The sequence below is a fragment of the Electrophorus electricus genome, chromosome 2 (genome assembly GCF_013358815.1).
Source record: "Electrophorus electricus isolate fEleEle1 chromosome 2, fEleEle1.pri, whole genome shotgun sequence".
NCBI classification, from domain to species: domain Eukaryota; kingdom Metazoa; phylum Chordata; class Actinopteri; order Gymnotiformes; family Gymnotidae; genus Electrophorus; species Electrophorus electricus.
This window is the reverse complement of record NC_049536.1, coordinates 8,108,417-8,129,948: the sequence shown is the minus strand read 5'-3', so window position 1 is coordinate 8,129,948 and position 21,532 is coordinate 8,108,417. Positions and strand designations below refer to the sequence as shown.

At 41.4% G+C, this 21,532-nt stretch overlaps 1 protein-coding gene across 9 annotated transcripts in view; it reads left to right on the top strand.

The window, feature by feature from the left end:
- The window catches only part of si:ch211-272n13.3 (ankyrin repeat domain-containing protein 26), a 27,412-nt gene extending 5,941 nt beyond the window's left edge, over positions 1-21,471 (top strand). Inside the window, exons 13-46 of one of the 9 annotated variants that reach the window (XR_004777054.1) lie at positions 1,596-1,737; positions 1,819-1,880; positions 2,046-2,145; positions 2,548-2,637; positions 3,261-3,319; positions 3,409-3,484; positions 3,595-3,639; positions 3,922-4,227; positions 4,333-4,413; positions 4,511-4,572; positions 4,938-5,786; positions 6,977-7,206; positions 9,057-9,221; positions 9,516-9,546; positions 9,675-9,816; positions 10,115-10,328; positions 10,622-10,805; positions 11,146-11,292; positions 11,601-11,987; positions 12,103-12,684; positions 12,894-13,046; positions 13,239-13,414; positions 13,625-13,718; positions 13,913-13,939; positions 14,879-14,956; positions 16,122-16,256; positions 16,508-16,620; positions 16,987-17,131; positions 17,577-17,867; positions 18,069-18,304; positions 18,804-19,041; positions 19,325-19,382; positions 20,624-20,669; positions 20,871-20,909. Coding sequence is in view for 8 of the 9 variants with exons in the window: in XM_035535201.1 (XP_035391094.1) it covers positions 1,596-1,737; positions 1,819-1,880; positions 2,046-2,145; positions 2,548-2,637; positions 3,261-3,319; positions 3,409-3,484; positions 3,595-3,639; positions 3,922-4,227; positions 4,333-4,413; positions 4,511-4,572; positions 4,938-5,786; positions 6,977-7,206; positions 9,057-9,221; positions 9,516-9,546; positions 9,675-9,816; positions 10,115-10,328; positions 10,622-10,805; positions 11,146-11,292; positions 11,601-11,987; positions 12,103-12,684; positions 12,894-13,046; positions 13,239-13,414; positions 13,625-13,718; positions 13,913-13,939; positions 14,879-14,956; positions 16,122-16,256; positions 16,508-16,620; positions 16,987-17,131; positions 17,577-17,867; positions 18,069-18,304; positions 18,804-19,041; positions 20,624-20,669; positions 20,871-21,028 (5,844 nt within the window). In the remaining variant the exon portion in view is untranslated. Of the gene's footprint in view, positions 1-1,595; positions 1,738-1,818; positions 1,881-2,045; positions 2,146-2,547; positions 2,638-3,260; positions 3,320-3,408; positions 3,485-3,594; positions 3,640-3,921; positions 4,228-4,332; positions 4,414-4,510; positions 4,573-4,937; positions 5,787-6,976; positions 7,207-9,056; positions 9,222-9,515; positions 9,547-9,674; positions 9,817-10,114; positions 10,329-10,621; positions 10,806-11,145; positions 11,293-11,600; positions 11,988-12,102; positions 12,685-12,893; positions 13,047-13,238; positions 13,415-13,624; positions 13,719-13,912; positions 13,940-14,045; positions 14,957-16,121; positions 16,257-16,507; positions 16,621-16,986; positions 17,132-17,576; positions 17,868-18,068; positions 18,305-18,803; positions 19,042-19,324; positions 19,383-20,623; positions 20,670-20,870 lie in introns of those variants that run through there. The other 8 variants (XM_035535201.1, XM_035535213.1, XM_035535209.1 and 5 more) reach the window with 8 other exon arrangements.
- Positions 21,472-21,532: the final 61 nt, after the last annotated feature.

Here is a 21,532-nt window from a genome sequence, read left to right as displayed (position 1 = left end):
TTGTTGAGGCAAATATTCTGATACTGCAAGAAACGGATCTTGCGTCCCTGTAAAGTGACAGTGGTGACACAGAATTTAAACAGTCTGGTGGAATGGGTGATGAGTGGCATAATGATAATGAACAGGAAGAAATGGATGAAACAGTGAAGCCTTCAAAATTACTTCTAACATTGCAGAGACAACAAGAAGAACCTAGAAGCTCTGAAGTCTCTTGGGGAACTGTCTTAGATAAAGAAGAAGTTGAAGTCGAAGGTGAAGCATCAAATGTGCAGTTAATCTTAAAGGAGGTTCCAGAAATAAAGACAGGAATCCATCATTGGAGTCTTGGCGGGAACTGTCCTCTAAACATGTTAATGTCAAAAACTGTTCCATGGTACAGGCAAGTACGAGAGCTCAGGAATGGACAGAAGAGCATCCGGAAGATAGTGAGAATGTGCCAGTATCCTTGATAGTTGGGGATGATGAATTAGACCCTGCAAAGGGCATTCATTTGAATGGCAGACCAAATTATTTCCTGGTAGAAGATAATGATGAAATACTTGAAAGGGGTAGGATCCAAAGTGAAGATCAACAAAATACCAGTAAAGTCACCACCCACAAGAACACATATGGGAAAATAGATGATTCCTTGGCTGAAGGCAGAATGTCAGATTCAATTGACAGTAAGTTAAATACAATTCGCTTTGTCACTCTAAATATTTTAGGTGTTTTCAAAAGTGAAACATTCTGCTACACCAAATCCAATACATTTAGCAAAAGCAGACCCCCTGGCATGTCCAGCAAGCCCACACCTCTCATATACCCCAACCCTAGCTACATATGCAAAATGACCAACGACAGTGAGGCTCCAAAACACTTGCGCTGCTACTATAAGTCCAAGCCAATCTCCAGCAAGAGGTTTTACAGTTCTGGAAAACTTGGTCTCTATAAAATCATTCTAACCATGTATGCAGCATGATTTTTACTCATATAGGGAAGATCCTAAATATATGGCTTTCAAGTCAATCAGGTGACAGTGACCAAGATTCACAGATGATAGTTATTGATAGATTTATTACCATTAAATATACTATTTGTAAACCACACTGATATTGGGTGTGTCGAGGAAATTAAGGGACATCTGTCATGTCATGACGATATCCTCTAGACAATCCTTGATGATGTTGATGTGACCTCTTGCTCTGATGAATATGTTGAAGAGGAAGGTGAAGAGTTTTAAGGTGCAGAAGCATCAGCATGAGTCTGCCTTACATCATACTATTTCAGAGCAAGGAATGTTATAGGTACCAGGAAAGCTTTACATCGTTGTATATTGTGGAATGGTAGGTGTTAACCATTATGTCGTATAACCTTTATAGCCTCTGGGCAGTTAGAGCAAAATGCATAGAAAAGTACTAGACATCAAAAAAAAAAAAAAAAAAAAGGAAAACCTGGCCTGTTCTTTTCTTCTGTGTCCTGTATAGTAATTTCTAAAATGCTTTAGCTCATCTAATTTGATAGTCTTTTTGCAAATTAATAAGATTTATTGCACTGCTTTGACATGAAATATAATGTAAAAGTAATTCTATTTAAACAAATATTTGTTCTCAAAACAGGAAAAAGTATCTTCAGAAGATGAGGAGAATGAGGTCAAAGATGAATATGATGAAACAGAAGGTGAAAGCTCAGAAGGTTCTGACCTCGACGAAGAGGTTGAGCATCATCAGAAAACTGAAACCTCTCAGGATAAGCCAAGGGGTAAATTGCTAAAGATTTTAGGAACATTAAACAAAGCTGGTGTAAGATGTTTTCTTTTCATCAATTTTAATAATTTCTTAGATTTTATGTCAGAGTTGGGTATTGAAAAGGACAGTGAAGAGGATTCCCCTTGGGACTCAGAGGTTAGTATTAATGGCACGTATCAACACGACTGCTTATACAGTTAAGTGCATAAAAATCAGGAATGCAGTATAGTTATCCCATTGATCATAGCAATTTTGTTCTGAAAGGATTTGGTCTTTTGCTCCTGTTTAAAGATCACTCACACCCAGACTCTTCTCTCTCAGTCTGGCTCAGATAGCCCCAAGAAAAAGCAGCAAAGTGAGTCAAAATCCCCTACCAAGTCACATAAAGCCATTTCCAGTGTTTGTGAGGAGAGCAATGAAGGTGAGTAGGCTACTGGTACTTGTCTTTTATTCCATGCGTATTACATTTTGAATGCTTATTAAGAATCGAAAAACATTAAAGCTTTGCCTCAGCAAGCCACCTTGCAACCATTTCAGAAACTTTAAAGCATTTAAAACATTTTTGATGCAGTTCATTGCTTCTGCTTTTTATCAGCAGACATCATCCAAACAGTTCATTGTGGATATTGGCACATTGACATTTATATTTATAATATTTATAATTACACTTTGTAGTTATAACACTTATAACATGCTTAATTTAGCAGCATGGTAATTTCATAGTTTTCATTTTTGCTGATTTGGCATCGTCACAAATAGTTGACAGGGTAATGTTGTCTTTATATGTAGCCACTTTTAATTGGATAATTGGATTCCTTTTTAGACCTGCTATATATACCATCTTTCTTAAGAGGATCAAAGCACAATAGTGTATTCAGGACTGTTGGCTGGCCTGGAGGCCATAAGGCAGTGGGTATGCCAATTAAATTGCTGCACGATCTACTGTTTTGTTCCAGGGCTAAATATAACCCATAACCCCTTACGTTTGCCTCATTATATTACATTACATTTGCATGTCAGTTACAGGTTCCAGTTTGTAATTGTTTATTTTGTCTCTGCGTATGTGTTGTGGTCAAGTGTATATGTTGAACCCACTAGTTTGTGTGGCTTGCATTACATAGACTTTATTTGTAGTAAATACCTAGTAATGGTTCTTCCTGAAGTAGCAGATAACAGTTAGTTTAAAAATAAAATGATGTGGCCTGTTATAGGTACTTTACGAACTGAGGTTGAAGTTGATTGTTTACAACCAAGAATCTAAACAGAATCTCACTAATACTTCTCACTAATAGTGATGCTACCAATTCAGTAGATTTTAATTTGAATAATTTCCCCTAATGGTCCCCCTTGCACAAGATAATTTTCACCAAAGCTCACATGCATTGAGGAAATCTCCATTTTGCATGTGCATGCCTGCCAACTGGCTGCGTTAGAGGCATGTGCATTGGTTGTCCTTGTGGATGTGTTTATGGTAAACCTGCACTATTTCTTTTCTTTTAATGTGCGTCAAGCTTTCCATTTCCTCTTCCCATGCAGTTTTAAGGACCAGTCACGAGAAGGAAGATGACAGCAAAGCAGAGAAACCAGAAAAGCAGGTAAACTTCAAGTAAACCTCTAGGCCTTTTCCATGATGTTTATTGTGAAGTCTTTATTTAGTTGATTTAAATGTAAGATTTTTTTCCAGCATAAACCTATGCTTAGGGGGCAATCATCAGTGCTAAGTAAAATGATGCATTCTGAAGATGCTGAAAAGAAGACAGGTAATAACACCTAATAAACAATGCTTTCTTAAGGTGGTCTTAAAGTGGTCTTAAGGTGGTCTTAAAACATGCCTAACTGTCTCTTTTTAATGTTGCTTCTTTTGTTCAAGACTTAATGGAGGAGTTTGGTTTAGGTGATGTTGATGATCTTGAAGGTAATTTTGGACCATTACATTACTACGTATTTATGAAATTAACAACCTAAATGGATAGTGAAAATCATAATTAAACATTGATTAAAACGGTTTTATGCATGTGTTAAGGAAAATCTCCAAAGGTCCAGCAGGTCAAATACCCTCCACTCTAATTCATTCTGCCCTGGCCCAGGATGGCTGTAGTACTAGGAACACATTCTAACCCTAGCCCTGATCTTAGGTGGTGTGATATCTGTAGAATAAGTGTACTACTACAGATTAAAGCTTTCATTCTCAACTCAGATGCCTCAGACTGGGACACAGCTAGTACCACCAGTAGGGCCAGTAAGGCCCTGCCTGTCTACAAGCCTGAGGAGGAGTTAGCAGATGAAGGCCCCTTAGTTTTGCCTGTCGTACAAGAGCAGAATCTGGATGCATCCAGCACAGAGGATCAGAGCACTGACAGCCCAAAACGAACGGAACTTTTGCCTAGAGTAACTCTTCCACTGCCAAGTCCACGCACCCTCACACCTCGCATCAGCACACAGCTCCAGCCACAGCTTCAACCACACACCAGCAGGAACTTAGATCGGCCAGGCAGAGAGGAAGGTGAGAGCCTTTTGGCTGATTGGAACTTGTGAAGCACATATAAGTTGGGTATGAATAGATATTATGATGAGATATCAACCTAAAGTAAAGTATTGATTTGTTCAGAGTCAGACTGGGATATGGACAACACCTCCAGTCCATTAAAGACAACTACTCAACTGCCACACCATGTTAAAACCATAGCATGTATGTAGATGGGTAGTCATTACTTTATGGTTAGGCTCACTTTTTTCAAAACAATTATTACACTTTGTTCACATACATTCATCTCCTGATTACCCAGTGACACCAGCAGATGATGGAGCAAGTGACTCCAGCTTTGAAGCCAATGAGCACCCAGACAAGGTGGGAGCAATTCAGTGTCTTCCACAAGCCAATATTTTCCATTCATGGTCAACCCTCAACTGTAACCTGTCATTGCTGTGTTTTTATATTTCACACAGTATCGTTTTAACAAATCCATTATTTAGGTTATTGCCATTTATTTTATGCAGGGGTGTTTTGAAGGTGGTGGTGGTGGTGGTGGTGTTTTTGTTGTTAATGGCCAACCTTTTATCACCTAATGTATGTGTAGCTTTGAAACTATTGGCAAAATTATTGTTATCATTTTCCTCTAAAAGTATATTTTGTTCCACATTAATTTACAATACATTGTTCTCATTGTTGTTTTTTAGTGTTAATTGTATTTTTGTCTACTCATGCAATCAAAGGAGAGAGAGGCATTACATGCATCTCAGTTATATGTAAGTAGTCCATATGGCCTACATCTCTCCGAGTCCCAGCCCTCAGATGCTGAGGAGAAGCAAAAGGATATGGCACATTTCAGCTATGAGAAAATCTGGGTGGAGAGTGAGAAAAAGGAGGCCAAATCCCAGTACAAGAACGTGGCTGCTGAGCTTAAAGAAAGGTTTGGAGAGATAGAGCAGAAGAAACATAGTGAATCTGAGAGCAAAGAGGCAAAAAAAGCTGAAGAAGAGAATGTAAAGAAAGAGATGGAGAGAGGCAATGAATGTCCTGAGGTTGCATCAGAGGAAGACTCCAGTGCGGATGAAGACGACTCCATTGAGGATAAAGGAGAGCCGATAATGCGGCCTACTATTTGGGCAAGGAATGCTGGGATGCTTTATATCCCTGAACAGAGGGAGTCTGGGTTAGAGGAGTCCCACACTGAGGAGCCTGGAAGGGCACCCATCCACACCTCTACTGTGGAGGGCAGTCAGGTAGATCTTACCCGTGATAGCCTTACTAAAGACCATGATGTCCAGCATTCTTCTCAAGAGCCTCTCAACGGGACTACTCAAAGAACAGAAAATTGTACCCAAAGGTCTAGCCATGCAGTAAAACCTACTTATGAAAGTGAAGACAAGGAGATATCCATCTTAGCTGACGTGTGTGATCTAGGAGCTCAGTTTATAATAAACCAAGAATGTTCTACGACAGCTGGGAGAAGCCCATTGCTTTTTGTTGGTGGATTAGGGGTGTCTCCCCCAAAGTCAGAAGTGCTCTTTCCCAACACAGATGAAGAGGCTAAAGAACGTCTGCAGGGGTTCATTGCTGAGGTAGGGAAGTGAAGAGCCACATGCTTGGAACAGTAGAAGGAAAACAACTTTTTGAAACTTTATAGTTATGTTGTTGTAATTTTCTCTTTCCCCATTTTTCATTCATTCACTAATATTGTAGCAATGTGTGAGTGGGTTTTTTGTTTGTCCCCTTTGTACTGTTACGTTTTTTTATGTACTATATTCCTAACCAGTATTAGATCTTAGGGACCTGCTAACTTAAATGTTTTCAATCATGCCTTTTCATGTGACTATCCATTTGCAAAAGCTGTTACTCCATTACTCTTTTTTCTTGTATTTACTATGGCTGATAAGGTACATCTAGAGAAAGTATACTTGATCATTTTGTTCATTTGGAGTAATACTGACAGAAGTTATAATTTGGAACTAATTGTGTTAGTACATTTCAATTCATTGTTCCAACTTGCTCTGTCACCATCAACTGTCAACTTGTATGAATACCTGCGGGTCAGAATTAACAAAATATCAAACGAGGTTGTCAGTCATTGAGTCTGTGTCCTCACAGCACACGCAGAAAAAAACCTTGAGCAATAGTGCTGGTTTTGAACTACCAAAGGCTGTGCATAGAAGCTGTAAAATACAATTCAATGGATGTGGTCTTTTGCAAGACTGTCCCAGTGAAGAATATTAACCAATGAGTTCTGCAGCCTACATTTTAATAGTTTACTGGGGCCTGTCTCATTCATCATCTGAGTTAAGCTTGTTAAGCCATTAAAAATTAACAGGTGATTTTTGCCCTGGTGTCAGGTTATCAAATGGTACACCTTAGAATGTTTTTTGGCCTCTCCTCACACTTCAGCTGTTGTGTGTCACTCATCATTTCCTCCAGCCCGAAGATCACCTGTCATCTTTCTGAGTAGTAGATATTTCATGTCTACGTGTGCTTCTTATCTGCTTGTGTGCATTCGTACTGCCTGGTTTGCTGTGGGGTTGAAATAGATTGAAATATTTCTCACTATTAAGCCTTCTTTTTAATATTTAAAAAGAAGGCTGTCATTGTTTTCATTGTGTCTTATAATTGTGTGGGTTTTGTGCAATTTTAGAAGTAATTGTGAATGAGCTTATCTTAGAAATCTGTTTAATCAAGTGTACTCAGTGAAATGTCTCAAGACACTTTCCTATGTTGAATTACTAGTTGTGTTCTCTGAACATATTTTTATTGCTTTTAGGATGTTGTGGCAAAGACTGATGTCATGAAAGGGGAACATAAAACCACTGCTTTATGGGACACTGGTGGATCCAGTAAACAAACTGAAGTTCAGCAAGGAAAAGGGAAGAAAGCAGACACCAGCCCTGGCAAGGCGAACCCTCAACAAGACAGTGGATCTCATCAGAGAGATGGAGGGTTTGAGAGGAGTGATAGTCTTTCACCAAGATGGCACACAAAAAGTCAAAAGAGGTAAGATTCATTGGAGTTAACAGTTGTAGCATTTTGTTTGTTTGTTTGTTTGTTTTTTAATAATGTCCTTAAGAATCCTATCTTTACCCATCCATTCATTTTTGCCTGTATTCTATACTGTCAGACACCATTTGAATATGACAGGTTCTTGTCAGTATTATAGTTCAGTTTAAACAGCTAAATTATATATATAATGTATAATGAATGCCAGACTACATGTATGTCAATAGAACAGATCTACGAATTAAGCCATGCTGCTGTTGCAAACTTGACACTCAGTCTATACCTGAATTTGGGCATTTATGACCTTGACTTTTTTGAAGTCTGTTGCCTTAGAAAAGGGCACAGACAACTGAGAAGTACATATTAATTGAAAAACAAGTCAGGAAAAACAGTTTATTATCTATATTAAGATTTTTTAATGTATTAAGACAAAAAAAAGCTGAATACTGACTGATGAAAGTAATAGGACTGATGAAAATGTTGTCACTGATTGCGGTTTTGATTAACTAAAAAATTGTGACAATATCAACCGATATAATTTTATATGGTCAGAAATTAGTTAAATAGATTTAGTTGTGCTTTTTGTGACTGATATGCTTGTCAAATTTCAGTTCTAAATATGAGTTTATTTATTTCTTAAACTTACATTTCTTAAACTTAATTATACAGCAGAAAAACTCGGTCTTGGCTAAGTATAAAACAAGCTGCATAAAAAGAACCCAATATCTTTATAACTTAAGTAAAACATGATGCTATCTTGTGGAGTTCATGTGATGGTCAGTCTTGTTTTAGTTCCTCATAGCAGCTCACATTGTTTGATAGGTGTTCAAAATAGCATCACATTTCACATTTCATGAGTTTACTATAGAACATTTAAATAAACAGAATCTGTGGTTTTTGGTGAGATCTTTGAAGATTCCTTAAAATCTGCTGAACCTCGATATCGGTGGATTTTTTCAGGTCAAGCACTTACGTGTACATGTAATGTTTATGCGGTCTGTGATGTGATGTTTTTTCTTGTTGCTATTAGGTTGGCTATTGGGTCATTCATTACGGATTACCCTAAAAACAACCTTACTGATGTTACAATATTACTGGTATACATTAATTACCAGTCATCCTAAAACCAAGAATGCAGGTCATTTCTCTTGGATTCTTGTAGTTTCATGTTTTGTCTGCTCCTCTGGATTTGACATGAATGTTAGAATATTAGAATAAAAAAGCTTTTCCTAGTTAGAATTATGGTACATTTGTTTTTGTCTGTCCCACCCAAACCAAAGTCTCTTTAATGGCTGAGTGGCTAATGAGCAAGCTAGATGGCTCACATTTAAAGAATTGTATAGGCTTTACCATTTCTAATTTTAATTAATTTACTACTGCATCGTTTAAATTCTACATTTCTCACCATTTCATTTTGGTTGTGTCCCTGAAAACAATTCTGATATACATTTTTATTATGTTCCTGATACCAGTCTCAATACAAAGAGGAAGTTTTCAGTCATGGCACAATTCATAAGAAAATCTGCAGTTCTCACTTTATGAGAGGTGTTTACGTGACTGTACTACCCAGGTCTTAATCACTCTGAGCCTGAAATGTCCACATAGTCCTGTCCTATTATGTTTTTTTCTAGCCTTTTACTCTATCTTATGGTTAAACAAAATTTTTTTAAATCATGTCTTTGGTTAAACATTATTTCCATTTAATCTACAGTTGACAAGCCCTATAAGTTAATGTGAGACACCAACCACTGTTACGTGAGCATATCTCTGAATGAAGGCTGGTGTTGGCCGGCTGCTGAAAAAACACGAGTCCCTCGAGATAAACGATGAGGTCTGTGATCCACCAGCACTAACAGGACAACAGAAGAAGATGATGTGAGTCAGAGGAGCCTTCGACATGTCCCTGCCCTACAACAGGCTAGACCTCCCTGCCCAGTGAAGCACCAAAATGGAGACCCCCTGTCTGTGTTTGACGATAGTACTTTAAGTGAGGTGTCAGAGGATGAAGGAAGGTACATATGCAGTATGGGAATCTCTTTCTTACTGTTGATGTATTTCTCAATACATGACTTTGGATTTCTTGGCTACTTTAGTATATACTCAAGTGTCACATATTTAAGCTATTTTGGATGCCACGTATATGTGGTATAGACAAAGGAACAGATACTGCATTGTACCAGCAGAGCCCTTCCAGATAGTTCCAACCAGGTTCTCCCTGAATACCAGGTTTATCTGTGAAGGACACATATATGTGAGCTTGAATAATTAAAAAACAATATTGTCTTGTTTTCTATGATGCTGGCTAGGTCTCCATCCTCCAGACATAGGAAGGAGAAGGTAAGCCCACGATGAACAATACAAACTATTTTTAATCCCTATTCAGTCCAAGAAATGCAATGCACATAATCATGCATCATTTTTTGAAATGTAAAAATGAGTGATACTTTCTTTGATCTCCTGAGCAGAGTGGCGGTGAGTTGGATGTGGCAGATAACTTTGAGGACCTCACCCAGTCTTCAGACACAGCTACTGAGGAGCTGGACTCGGCTATGTCGGGCTTCCGCCATGCCGCACTGCTCATCAAACAGCTGGACACCAGCTCTATAGGTGAGCCTAGCTCTGCAACCATTGCTACACACTCTTGGCCAAGTTTAATGATCTCCCTGTCTCTTTGTAAACTTTCTCTAAAACCTTTTATCAAAAGTAATACAAGTAATACTTTTTACATTTAGGGAGTCAGTATGTTGCCATTAAGACCGTTCAGTGATTTGAGCAATCAACAAACTCGGATTCAGTCCAACAGATTATGTCAGCAGACCATGAGAACCCAGTGAAGTAGCAGAACCTGGTGCTATGGGCAGCTGTGGCATTAACCACTGATCTCCTCTACCACCGGTGTGTGCAGACTCAGTGAGCATGGTGAAGCTGCAGAACATGTTCCACGAGTACGAGCGCACCATCCAGAGGGAGCGCGGCAGACACAGTCGCCTGAGCGACAAGGTCTCTCAGCTGGAGCAGGAGCGCAGTGAGCTAAGGCTTCTGCTGGACGAGACCAGAAAGAGCAAGTCCAGCCTGGAGCACCTCCGTTTAGAGCTGGAGACAGATCTCAACAACTTCAAGTGAGCTGATTTATTTATTTTTTGCTCCACCTCAAATAAAATGCCTGAAATTTACCTCACCTTTCCTAGGTTGCAACAAGCTGGCCAGTGATGGGATAAGTACCAAAGAGACAATATGAGAATGTAAAAAAAATTACTTTTTGTACTATGCATACCATGTATTATGCTTATGTAGTTCCCTGTGAAATTGTCTTTCATCTTTAAGCACTTTTAGTACTGATTTACCTATTTAGATTAAAGACAAATCAAAAAACAGACAAGCTTATTTCTTCCCTTTTTCTTCCCCCCTGCAGGTTTCTGCTAAAGCAGGAGCAGGAGAAACACCAGAGTGCATCCATGCTGTACGATAAGACCCGTGAGCAGCTGAGGAGGAAAGAGGAGCAGTGCCGAGCTGAAGCCGAGGAGAGGCAGAAGGTGGAGCTCGGCATGAGGAGCCTGGAGCTGGAGATGAGAGCTTTATTGAACAACCTGAAACAGGTAATGCTCTAGGAGAAGGACAGAGCGCCTCATGTTTTCTGAAGCTAAATTTGGTGTTGATGTGAACTTATTTGAAATCCTGAAATTGTGGATTCTGGAAAAACACTAGTGGGGTATAGTTTACGTGTAATGAGCTTTTTGTCAGCTAAATGTCTGTGTTTACCATTTGCTATAGAAAAAGATCTGCAGTGTTCTTTGAAAACAAATGATATTTCTGTTTTTTGATAAACCAAAAACAAACAACATTATTAATGTTAAAAAGGCTAGAATTATTTGGGGTGCTGTAGAATATGTGAGCCGTCCTGCTTTGTGTGGTGAACTTGTGCCGTATGCTGCTCAGCTGGAGGAGGACAGGCGTGAAGCCCAGAGACTGCTGGCCCATGAGCGCACTGGCCGAGCCTTGCAGGAGGAGCTGCTGAACAGCCACCTGCGCAGGCAGCAGGACATAGAGGAGCAGAACCTCCGCAGCCTCAACAAGAGCAATGAGGTAACGCTCACAGCAGTCATCCTTACTGTTCTGAGTCATCATACAACCAAATATTTAGGTCTTTATTGAGTTTTAGTTCAAGAAGAAAAGAAGTTGATGCTACTGTCTGTACTAGAATACAGCGGAGAATTCTGTTAAAAATGAAGAGCAGTGCTCAGATTTGATTTATAATTTGAGAAGTGTTTTTTTTTGTGCATTCACAGACACGCTGTTATGTTCAGAGCCAGTCGTTATAGTGTGTTGACAGACATTGATTGTGCTAAGCAGCTTCTCGGCTCTCGACTGAGGTCCCACACTGTGTTGTCCAGGTGATGTCCCAACTGACCGAGGCCTCTGATCGTGAGAGGGAGCTGCAGCACCAGCTTCGCACCCTGCAGGAGGAGCTGAGTTCCGCACGGGCCGAGCTGGAGTGCTCCCGTTCCCAATGGCAGCAGGACGAGGCCAGGCTGGCAGAGGACAAGGAGGCCCTGCGCGAGAGGCTGGAGGACGCCCGGCGGGACCTGAAGCTCAACGAGGAGGCCCTGGCCCAGACTGTCTTCCAGTACAACGGGCAGCTGAGTGCACTGAAGGCCGAGTGCTCAGTGGTGAGCGCCAAGCTTGAGCACGAGAGGCAGACACGGCAGCAGCTGGAGGCGGAGGCAGAGGCTGGCAGGGCACGGCTGCAGGCAGCGTTGCAGGAGACCGAGAGGTGTCAGGTGAGCGCACACTCTGTGTTTGTTCTTCAAATCACACATTCATCACATTCTGTGTAAGTTTCGAATAGACCACTGATTTACCCACGTTAGCCTTCCCCACATCTCCCTCTGTCAGGCGGCGCGAGCTGATGCAGAGCGTACCCTGCAGCGCGAGCGCGATGAACACCAGCGCGCCCAGCAGAAATGGGCAGCGGACGCCAGCACGCACCGCGACTCCATACACTCCCTGGAGCAGAAGCTGAGCAGGGCAGAGGCGCACGCCAATGGCCTGGAGAACGAAGGGCACCATGCGGCGCTGGCCGCCGCCGAGAAGGGCGCACTGCTAGAGGCGGTGGCGCGGGAACGTGACCAGGCCCACACCCGCCTCAAGGAGGTTGAGGCCGAGCTGCAGAGCGAGCGGGACCGGGCCAGCCGCGCCGGCGCCCGCCAGGAGGCCATGCAGGAGAGGCTGGCCCAGGCACAGAGCGAGGGCGCCCTACTCCGCCAGCAGCTGGAGGAGGCCCACAGCAGGGGAATGGCCAAGGAACAGGCGGCCTCGGATGCACAAGAGCGGTTCACTGAGGTGCTGAACCAGCTGCGGGCTGACGGGGAGGAGAGGGTGCAGCTGGTAGAGGAGAGGAGCAAGGAGCTAGCAGCCAAGAATGCCGAGCTCCGAGAGCAGAACTACAGGCTGGAGCAGGAGAAAGCTGAGAGAGAGGTGTGGGGGGGAGGGGGGTGCTTCTGATAGTGTCTTTTTAATTTCTAAAAGTAAATTTGAGCATGATAAATCTTTTTTTTTTTTTTTTTTCCTCCTTCCCATACTTGTTAGCTCAGAATCTTTTTTCTTCCCCAAAAGCTTATTCACAGACATTCATTAGCCAGTCTGAGCTGGAGAATGGTTGTAATGTAGTGATATGTCAATGGCAGAGCTCTCTGAGGCAGCTACAGCAGGAGCTGGCAGATTCTCTGAAGAAACTGTCTATGTGTGAGGCGTCTTTGGAGGTGAACACTCGCTACCGCAGTGACTTGGAGGAGGAGAAAGCACGTACTCAGAAGGATATGGACCGCTTAAAGGGAAAGGTATCCATCCACAAAAAGTCTTCCAAAAGACTAAACCCTTTATTTGCTGGATGGTGCTGTGGGTTGTAGCACAGCCCTTTAGTGGGCTAGTTCACTCAAGCTGAAGTTTAAGTACTAAGTGAAGTGATTTAAAAAGCTGAGGGTATAGATGGCTAGTGAGTGCAGTGAGCGCTCCTGTTGTTCCAACTCCAGCTGCAGGAGAGTGAGGAGCTGTACATCCAGGCGGAGAGGCGCGTGAACAATCTGAAGGGCAGTCTGGATGACAAGGAACGAGATGTTATCAACATTGGTCAGAAACTGCAAGAGGCACTAGCAGGGACAGCAAACACAGACCAGACCATCAAACAGCTGGAGGAGGCTATGCAGAGGTATAACCATGCACTTGTTGATGTATAATTTGATTGATATGCATATATGTACAGTTTTTAAAAAAATACTTTTTAGGTGTTGCTTGTGTACTCTGTGATACAAGTTTCAGGGCTTTTTTTAGCATGTGTTTGATGTTTAAGGTCAGGGTCTCTAAAAGATGACTGATATGCCTAGGAGCAGAGCATAATGTTATCATTTCCTGATTGCAGATTGGAGATAGAGAATGCAAGACTAGAGGCTGCAGCTAAGCAGCAGACCAGCCGCATTGAAGTGCTCCAGAAAGAAGCCCAGGAGGCAACTGTGGTGAGAGCCAGTCAGCGCATAAGAAAACTGTTGAAATCTCTGTCTCTCAGATTCTTTAACAACCATCTTAGTAAGTTTTCCTCAGAGGGAAAAATTGTAGCTCATAAAATCTAATTAAGATTGTGATGTGGAAAATGGAAAGTGATGTAGAGCTCTTTTGACAGTTCTGATTGTATAAAGTGTTCTCTTCACAGCCATCAGACTCATCACCAGGAGGGCGGGTTGGTATCTATAAGTGACTGTGATGCTAGCTCCCTCTTTCCTGATTGATTAGGAAATTTACTGGATGTAATAACTTATTTTAATTGCATTCATTTTTTTTTTCAGGATGGTCCAGATTCAACCCAAGCAAATATATATGATTAGAAAAAAGTACAAAGAGTATCCCAGTGTGTATGGCTGGCCAATAAACACAGGCAATTAGTGACAGTTTTTGTTGATCTGGCTCTGCTTTGTTGGTCTGGCTTTGTGATAATTAAATTAAACAGTGACAGTTAAAATGCATTATGTCAGCTTTAATGCCAAATGTGTTTTCATGTATACTGGGTGAACCATATAGGAAATCATTGCTTTGTATTCATATATAGTCCCTACATTAGGAGATCATTAGTAACTGGACAATTGGCTATTCAATTCTGTTGTATGGTCTAGAGCAATATATCTAGAGTCATTTGTAAATGTGTCTCATATGTATACATTTTTGTCTCATATGCAACAATTTTTTTTCCCAAAATTTTTTCTATTGTGATAACATTTATCACAGTCCTTTTGGGATTTATCACCCAGCCCTCCTCTGAAAAGATATTCAAAATTTAAATTTTGAATACATTTAAAAATCAAGCCCTGCAGGAAAATGTGTTTAAATGATCTTATTTGAATAATCTGCTGGGTTGTTTATGGAGTGTTCTCTGCTCTTGGTGGTGGTGATACTTTATGCAAATTTGTTTCATTTGATTCAGCTTGTCAAATGATCTCTTTCCTCCCTGCTGTAGTTATTGTTTCTGGGTAAGGTATCTCAAGCACATTTTAATGTTGATTTTCCATGAGAATATATCTAGATCTGCATGAAGCATGTTGGCAGATTGTCTAAATTTCAGTTTTCTAATGGAGTCTACTGAAAGACTATATTACCTTTGACATGACCCATTGTGTCTTTGTAGGTGCGGCATCGATTTGAAGATTTAGTCACAAATCTGCAAAGCAGCAAGATGACCCTGGAGGACCAGCTCAGTCGTGAGGTGGGACGCTTCTCCTTCTTTGTAGTCTTTTGTGCTTGCCTTACTGAGTCTAATCATATATCTACTGAAGTAACTATTCACACTAGGTGACATTTGGATGGGTATACTGCTGGCTTCCTATGATGCACAGGGTTACTGGAAGGCCACGAGAGAAAATATATTTATTTCTACAGAATGGGATAATACAGATGTTTTTAAGAATGAGCAGTTGTAAAAATGCTTAAATTTAGTGTACAGAAAAGGCTGAGAATCACAGTTAGTAAAAATCATGTTGATATTATTAAAGGCCAACCTTGTGTATTGGGAGATCAGTTTTAACAAGGCTCGTCATAATACCTTAATTTGACTTAGATAAAATGTGTAGCATCATAATTCTCAATACCAAAATGATAACTTGTCATAAAACCCCCACAAAATGTATAAAGTCCATTGTCTGAATGTAACTTTCTTCTTCTGTAATTACATTAGGGAAGTTCTTTGCCTGTTTTAAGGTTCTTGGCTAGGAAAACCAGTTTGTCTATGTGATCTTCTGTTCACATTCTTTGGACTACTCTGTACTTTTTAGGCGTCTGGAGTCTTTGCCGTATTTTCTCTCTTCCAAATTTGACTCAGTGAGCCCATTGTCCCCACAAGCCGTGGATGAGAGAAAAGGATATCCTTTGTTTTTTGCATAGCCATGTAGGTTAGCTGGGTAGGTTACTGCTTGAGCCAGCTGGCTTGCGTGTCACCCATCTGAATCAAATTAGCACGCACAATTTGATTCACTTATCCAGAATACTGATTCATTTCGTCAGGCTATATTTGGTACTGAAAGCATTGAGTGTCTCAGGGCAAAGGACAACAGGGTGTAAGCTTAGGTGCTTAATAAAGAAAGTAACATTATTTATAGCAATATATAGACGCAACAGAATAGTCCCATTAAAAGTCCACTTAATAGTCAATTAAAAGAAGTAATTAAGAACTGTAACATGATTTAACTGTAAAAAAAAAGATGCTTTGTGGGTCAGTACAGGGCTAAATTTGTTGTATCATGTCTATCACCTAACTTGCACCCATAGCAAATAATAAAGTATAGCTGGCTTTTTCATCAACGTCAGTAGTGTTGTGTAAGTATGCAGGCATGAAGAACACCTTAGTTTCGATTGTTACTGGGTCCTGTTTTCAGATGCAGAAACAGAATGTGCTATCCCATAATGCCCATGACTCCCAGGCCCTTTGGGAGGAGGAGCTGAAGAGTCGCTCACGAATTGGACTCCGCCTTGCTGAACTGGAGAAGCAGAAGGGAGAGCTCAGCAACCAGGTAATTATGGGAACCACACTTCACTTCTCTGTTCTAGGTTACTCTTATGTGAATGTAGGACACTAATAATGCATATATTGCCATTTCTGTCCTGGTTGTGGAAACACCACTCTAGTTCTTGATTCACAGGAAGTGTCCTGGATCTCTGTTCCCCTCAACATTTGTAAATTATGTTTTTTTGGTTGGTTCTCCAAAAGCATCTGTGTACTGAAGAGTCCGTTTGTAACCACACTGGCCTCTGTGTCCTCCAGGTAGAGCTAGAGAAGAAGAAGACCAAGAAGATGGCAGAACAGAAAAAGGCTGTGGATACTCGGCTAGAACAAGAGATGAAGAGAAACACTGAGCTCCAGAAAGAAATGTACAGGTGACATGTCAAGCCATTCAGCCCTGCAGTGCAGAGACCTGGCTCTATCCGCCAGGACCTCGTCTGCATGTTCCTCATCCTGTGGAAGTATGGGATATAAGTGGTATACCTGGCATTATTTGTATTACGTGCGCTACGCAGTTAGTACGGTGCTGTGCTGTGGTGAGTGATGTATCCGACACTAAGATCCTGATTTGATCCGACTGTGAGAATGTTTCATGCCACAGTTAACATAGCAGATGTATTGATGTCTAACTATTCAACTGGATTCCAACATTGTGGAAAGTGCTGGGGGGGATATAGGCACTTTTACACTGCTCGTCAATTGTATTTATGATGGGTAAATTAAGTGCGCACGCGTTTTAGGTTGCGGACTCTGGTGAAGACCGCTAAGAAGAAGCTGCGGGAGCAGGCTGGAGGGGAGCTGGATTCTCCTGTGGGCAGCCTGAGAGTAGAGCTGGGCCACAGGCACAGTGAGGCAGAAGGGGCCATCACCCGGATGAAGGCCAAGGTATGTGCTCACCTGCGCAACACTGCTCACGGTCACGGGTCTTGTTGGGAATACTAAGTATCTCACCGTTTTTCAGAATAATAAACTGGATAACTGAAAAATGTAATGTTTCCTCTCACCCATCAGAATTCAAAAAACTAATTTTCACAACTTTATTCATTAAATTGTAAGGGAAACCTAAGACTATACATGATATTATGGGGAAGCAAAACAGAATTTGTGTAGGTCACCGCTGACTCTTTTCTTCTAGCTTCTCTTAGCTTCTTTTTGATCCCTTAGCTGCTCCATCCATAGCCCTGTCCAATTTCCATCATCTTTCCCTTTTCTCTCTTTCTGTCTTTTTATCCGTTATTCTCCCGCATGACATTCTCCCCTCCCCTTCTTTTACCTGTTTTTTTCTGGTCCTCCTTGGCCCCTCCCCTCTGTCTCCCTCCATTTCCCGAAGGTCGACGACCTGCAGGGGCAGTTGGAGCGGGAGGCGTTGCGGTGCTTTAGGCAGGAGGAGGTGAACAGGGAGCTGAAGGAGCAACTGGGGGCTTTGAGGAGCCTGGGCCGCAGTCACGAGCAGCTGGAGCGCAGCAAGCGGCAGCTGGAGAATGAGGTGGTGGCCCTGCGCAGGCAGGCGGAGGCTGGGGTCATGGACCAGAGCCAGGCCGAGCAGTACCGCAGGGAGATGGAGGAGAGAGCCAGACAGGAGATACGCCACAAGCTGGAGGAGGTCAACATCTTCTTGCAGGTACAGGAATAGGGGACCTTGTGATGAGTAGACACACGTGCGTTAGAGATTTTCTAACTCAATGAGTTTTTGCTTGTTTTATTCACGCGTGACTGCACTACATTTCTTCCTGGAGGAATGTCATGTTGATTAATCTCATGTTTCTGTTGCCATGGTTTTACCATTCTACAATATACAGAACATCTACCATTTTGTTCCCAGACGCAGGCAGCATCCCAGGAGGCTCTGGAGCAGATGAAGGCTGCTAATGAGGCCAGCCAGAGGGTGCACTTGGAGCAGCGCATCAGGGAGCTGGAGGGTGACCTGAGCCGGGTGCGTACCGCTCAGCACGACAGTCTGGTGCAGAGGGACTCCAGCCGAACAGAGCTTGAGCGCTACCAGGAGCTCTACACCGAGGAGCTGAAACTTCGCAAGAGCCTGTCCGCCAAGCTGGAGAGGTGAGGTGCACGCAGAAATCTCTGGAACGTGTGATGACTGATTTTTCTCTGCTGGACTCCCTTTGTGTTGACTGGTACTAATGTTGAGCTTTGTATTTGGATCCTGCAAGCCACAACCTTTAATCTATTTTCATTCATTACGTTCCCTTATATTTCAAACTAGTAGTTTTCTACTTGCACAATAGTAAGAGTAGGACACTTTTAATTACAGGTTACATAATGTTGCTGAACTTTCATTCTGCTACATTTAATACATGCCGCATACCACATATCCGTTGAAGAAAAAAAAAACAATGTAGGATTCTGTTGCATGACAGAGGAGGAAACCGTGTACAGCTGGGACTCAAAACTGAAGCACTGCTGCAGTGCTGAGCAATCCAAGAGTAGTAAATGCATACGCTTGACTGTGGCCATATATTACGAATTCTGCGTCCACGTGCTTTGTGGTACGGTGTCTTTGTCACGGGTGCGTGTCTGCTGACCACACATCGTCTCTCAGGTCTAACGAGCGGCTAGCGGAGACCAATGCAAAGCTACTGAGCGAGAGGCAGCGCAGCAAGTCGATTCTCAGCAGCGGTCTAATGAATGGCAGCCTGGGAGGGTTGGAGGGCGCCTCTCTAGGCTCCGTGGGGGCGTATGGGTCATCGCTGGGACCACTCAACAGGAACCTGGGCACCTCTCTGCTGGGCTCTGTGGGGGAACCACAGGGCAACCATGTGGAGGCCTACCTGGCAAAGGTGAGCTCTAGTAGGCTTGAGTCAATGTCAAATTAGTGTTGCTTAGACTTGAAGCATAGTTCACTATTTTGAGGTGGTATTTTGAAGAGCAAATTTAGAAGAGGTTTTAAGAAAATAATTAGCCAGTTAGCTAGTCATCTTGACTGAATAGGAAAGAATCTTCACGCTCTTATAAGATCTGAATTTTCTTCTTCCACTTTTCAAGCCCTTGTTTCTTCTATTTTTTCTTCACTTCCCAGTAGAGGAACTGCAAACATAACTCTCCTGTTTCTTGCTCCTTCAGCTTCTAGCTCAAAAGTCTGTCTCTCATCTCTGCTCTCTTCAACCTGATTCATAAGCAGGTGTGTAGTTGTATGTAACATACTGGCATACAATACTTTGTCATTGGGATGCCCTTTCAATTACCTGCCCCCAGAACCATAGTTTGACAGTAAGTCAGGCCTGAATATATTTTTACAGGCTTCAAATACTTAGTGTTCACATCTGAGTATCCAAATACTCATTCTGAAAACCATTGCTAAAAAGATTTTATAAGTAATCACAATGTGTATATTGCTGGTAGAGTTGAAAATATACAAGATAAATGCAAATGAACTGAAACATGCTGTGGACTGTTTAAAAATGTGAAGGACATTCAGCCTACCAAATGACAGGCCTACCTGGTTCTAAATGACTATTTTTACGTATGATTCCATTAAGCCTGTCACACCTCTATGATGGACCACTTTCTGGTCATGTGTTTTTACTGTTATTATTATTGAAAATGATGATTGAAAGTGTTCCCAGCAGCTCATTTCTTTGGCATCTTTGCCCTGTCTAGTTTCAATAGCCACTGGGGTAACTATAAAGTGTGCTGTGCTGAGGTGATGCAAAATCAGTGCACAACATAGGCTTATGATCCATTAACCTAAACCAGCAATGCTTTTTTATTTGATGTTTCACGTGTTGTAAATTAAGATACTTCTACAAAGAAAAGGAAACTGAACTTGGGTTCGAATGCCAACATCATAAAAATGTATCTGAAGTATTCAGATCATACAGGCCATTTATTGTGCAGTTTGCGAAAAGGTCATCTTTAAACCAAACTTCCTGTTAAACACAGTAGTTCAAAATTTATGATTACGGGAGGTTGTTGTCTTTGAGGCTGAGATTAAGATAACTAACCTTTACAGGGACAGAAGGGAATAAAAACCTACCAAATTTGTCATCCAGTTGTGACTTGTCCTCCTGTAATACTTGGATTATTGTCTTTGACATTACTAGTTTTGTAGTCAGTAACATGCATTCCATGTGCTGTATTATCCATATATTAATTTTAAAACTAAATTTAAGTACCATATTCTCAAGAAATTAAAGTAACAGGCTTGGAATGTGCTATAGAAATAATAGTTTTATGGAGGTCAGCATTTATTCAGAATTTTTAAAAAAAGAATACTGCAGTGAAAAGTTGGACTTGCATTTCTTATCAAAATATATTACTTGCTTACTAAAGTAACTGAAATGTCAGGTTTTTCCACAGCTGATTTGAGAAAGGAGGTACATACAATACTCATTTGTTTTTTCCATTTTGGCTCTCATGCAGATGCAGTCTGAACTGGAGAAAAACATATCAAAGGAGTTGGACTATGGTAAGTACTTTTTTAATACTACTATGTATCTCACTTTCCAACATTTAAATTCTTTCCAACATCAAAAAGCAAATTTACCCATCATAATTTGGACTTAATAAATGAATAGAGGTTCTCTACAAATAAGTCATTTGGCCCAACCACGCCTGACCATCAGAAGCATAATTTTCCCTTTATAATCTCCTCGTCTCCCTTTCCTAGCTACAACAGAGCTGGAGGGCGGCTCAGCCCGGATGTCTCCAGTGGGTTCTGCCTGTGCCTCTCAGAAGAATTTAAACCTGAACCTGGAGCAGCAAGACCCACTGAGCAAAGCTACCCAACAGTACCTGGAGGTTCTTAAAAAGAACTACATGATCTGAGCCTAGAGCCAATGAACACTACACACTAGATTGGGCCAATGGAGCTGTTTGCTTAGCACAATAATTATGACCTAAAATCCCTCTCAAGATGCAGAACCTACAGAGAGATGATAAAAGTGCATTTCTTTCTCATTGTTATTGAGTAAATAACAAAAGATTTATATATTTGTCTGGAAAGAGAACCTGCATTATCAATTAATATTTGAGTCTGCTTGTCTTAAGGATTACTAAAGTTATTGTTATAGTGTTAAGAAACACCCCCTTATAGCAGTCATGCAGAATTCTACCTGTACGTTCTCTCCTTTTGGTCCTGTAATGGATAAACTAGACTTAGGAATATTTTGTTTGTCACTAACTGAACACTGTCACTTCTAACAGTAGGGACAGATAAGGGGTGTGTTATAAATCCTGAGGCAAGGGGAAAGAAGCATGCCAAATGGAGAAATGAAGGTGCCGAGTTAGATGGCTATGACTGCTACAAGCCTTCAGGAGCAATTGTGCATT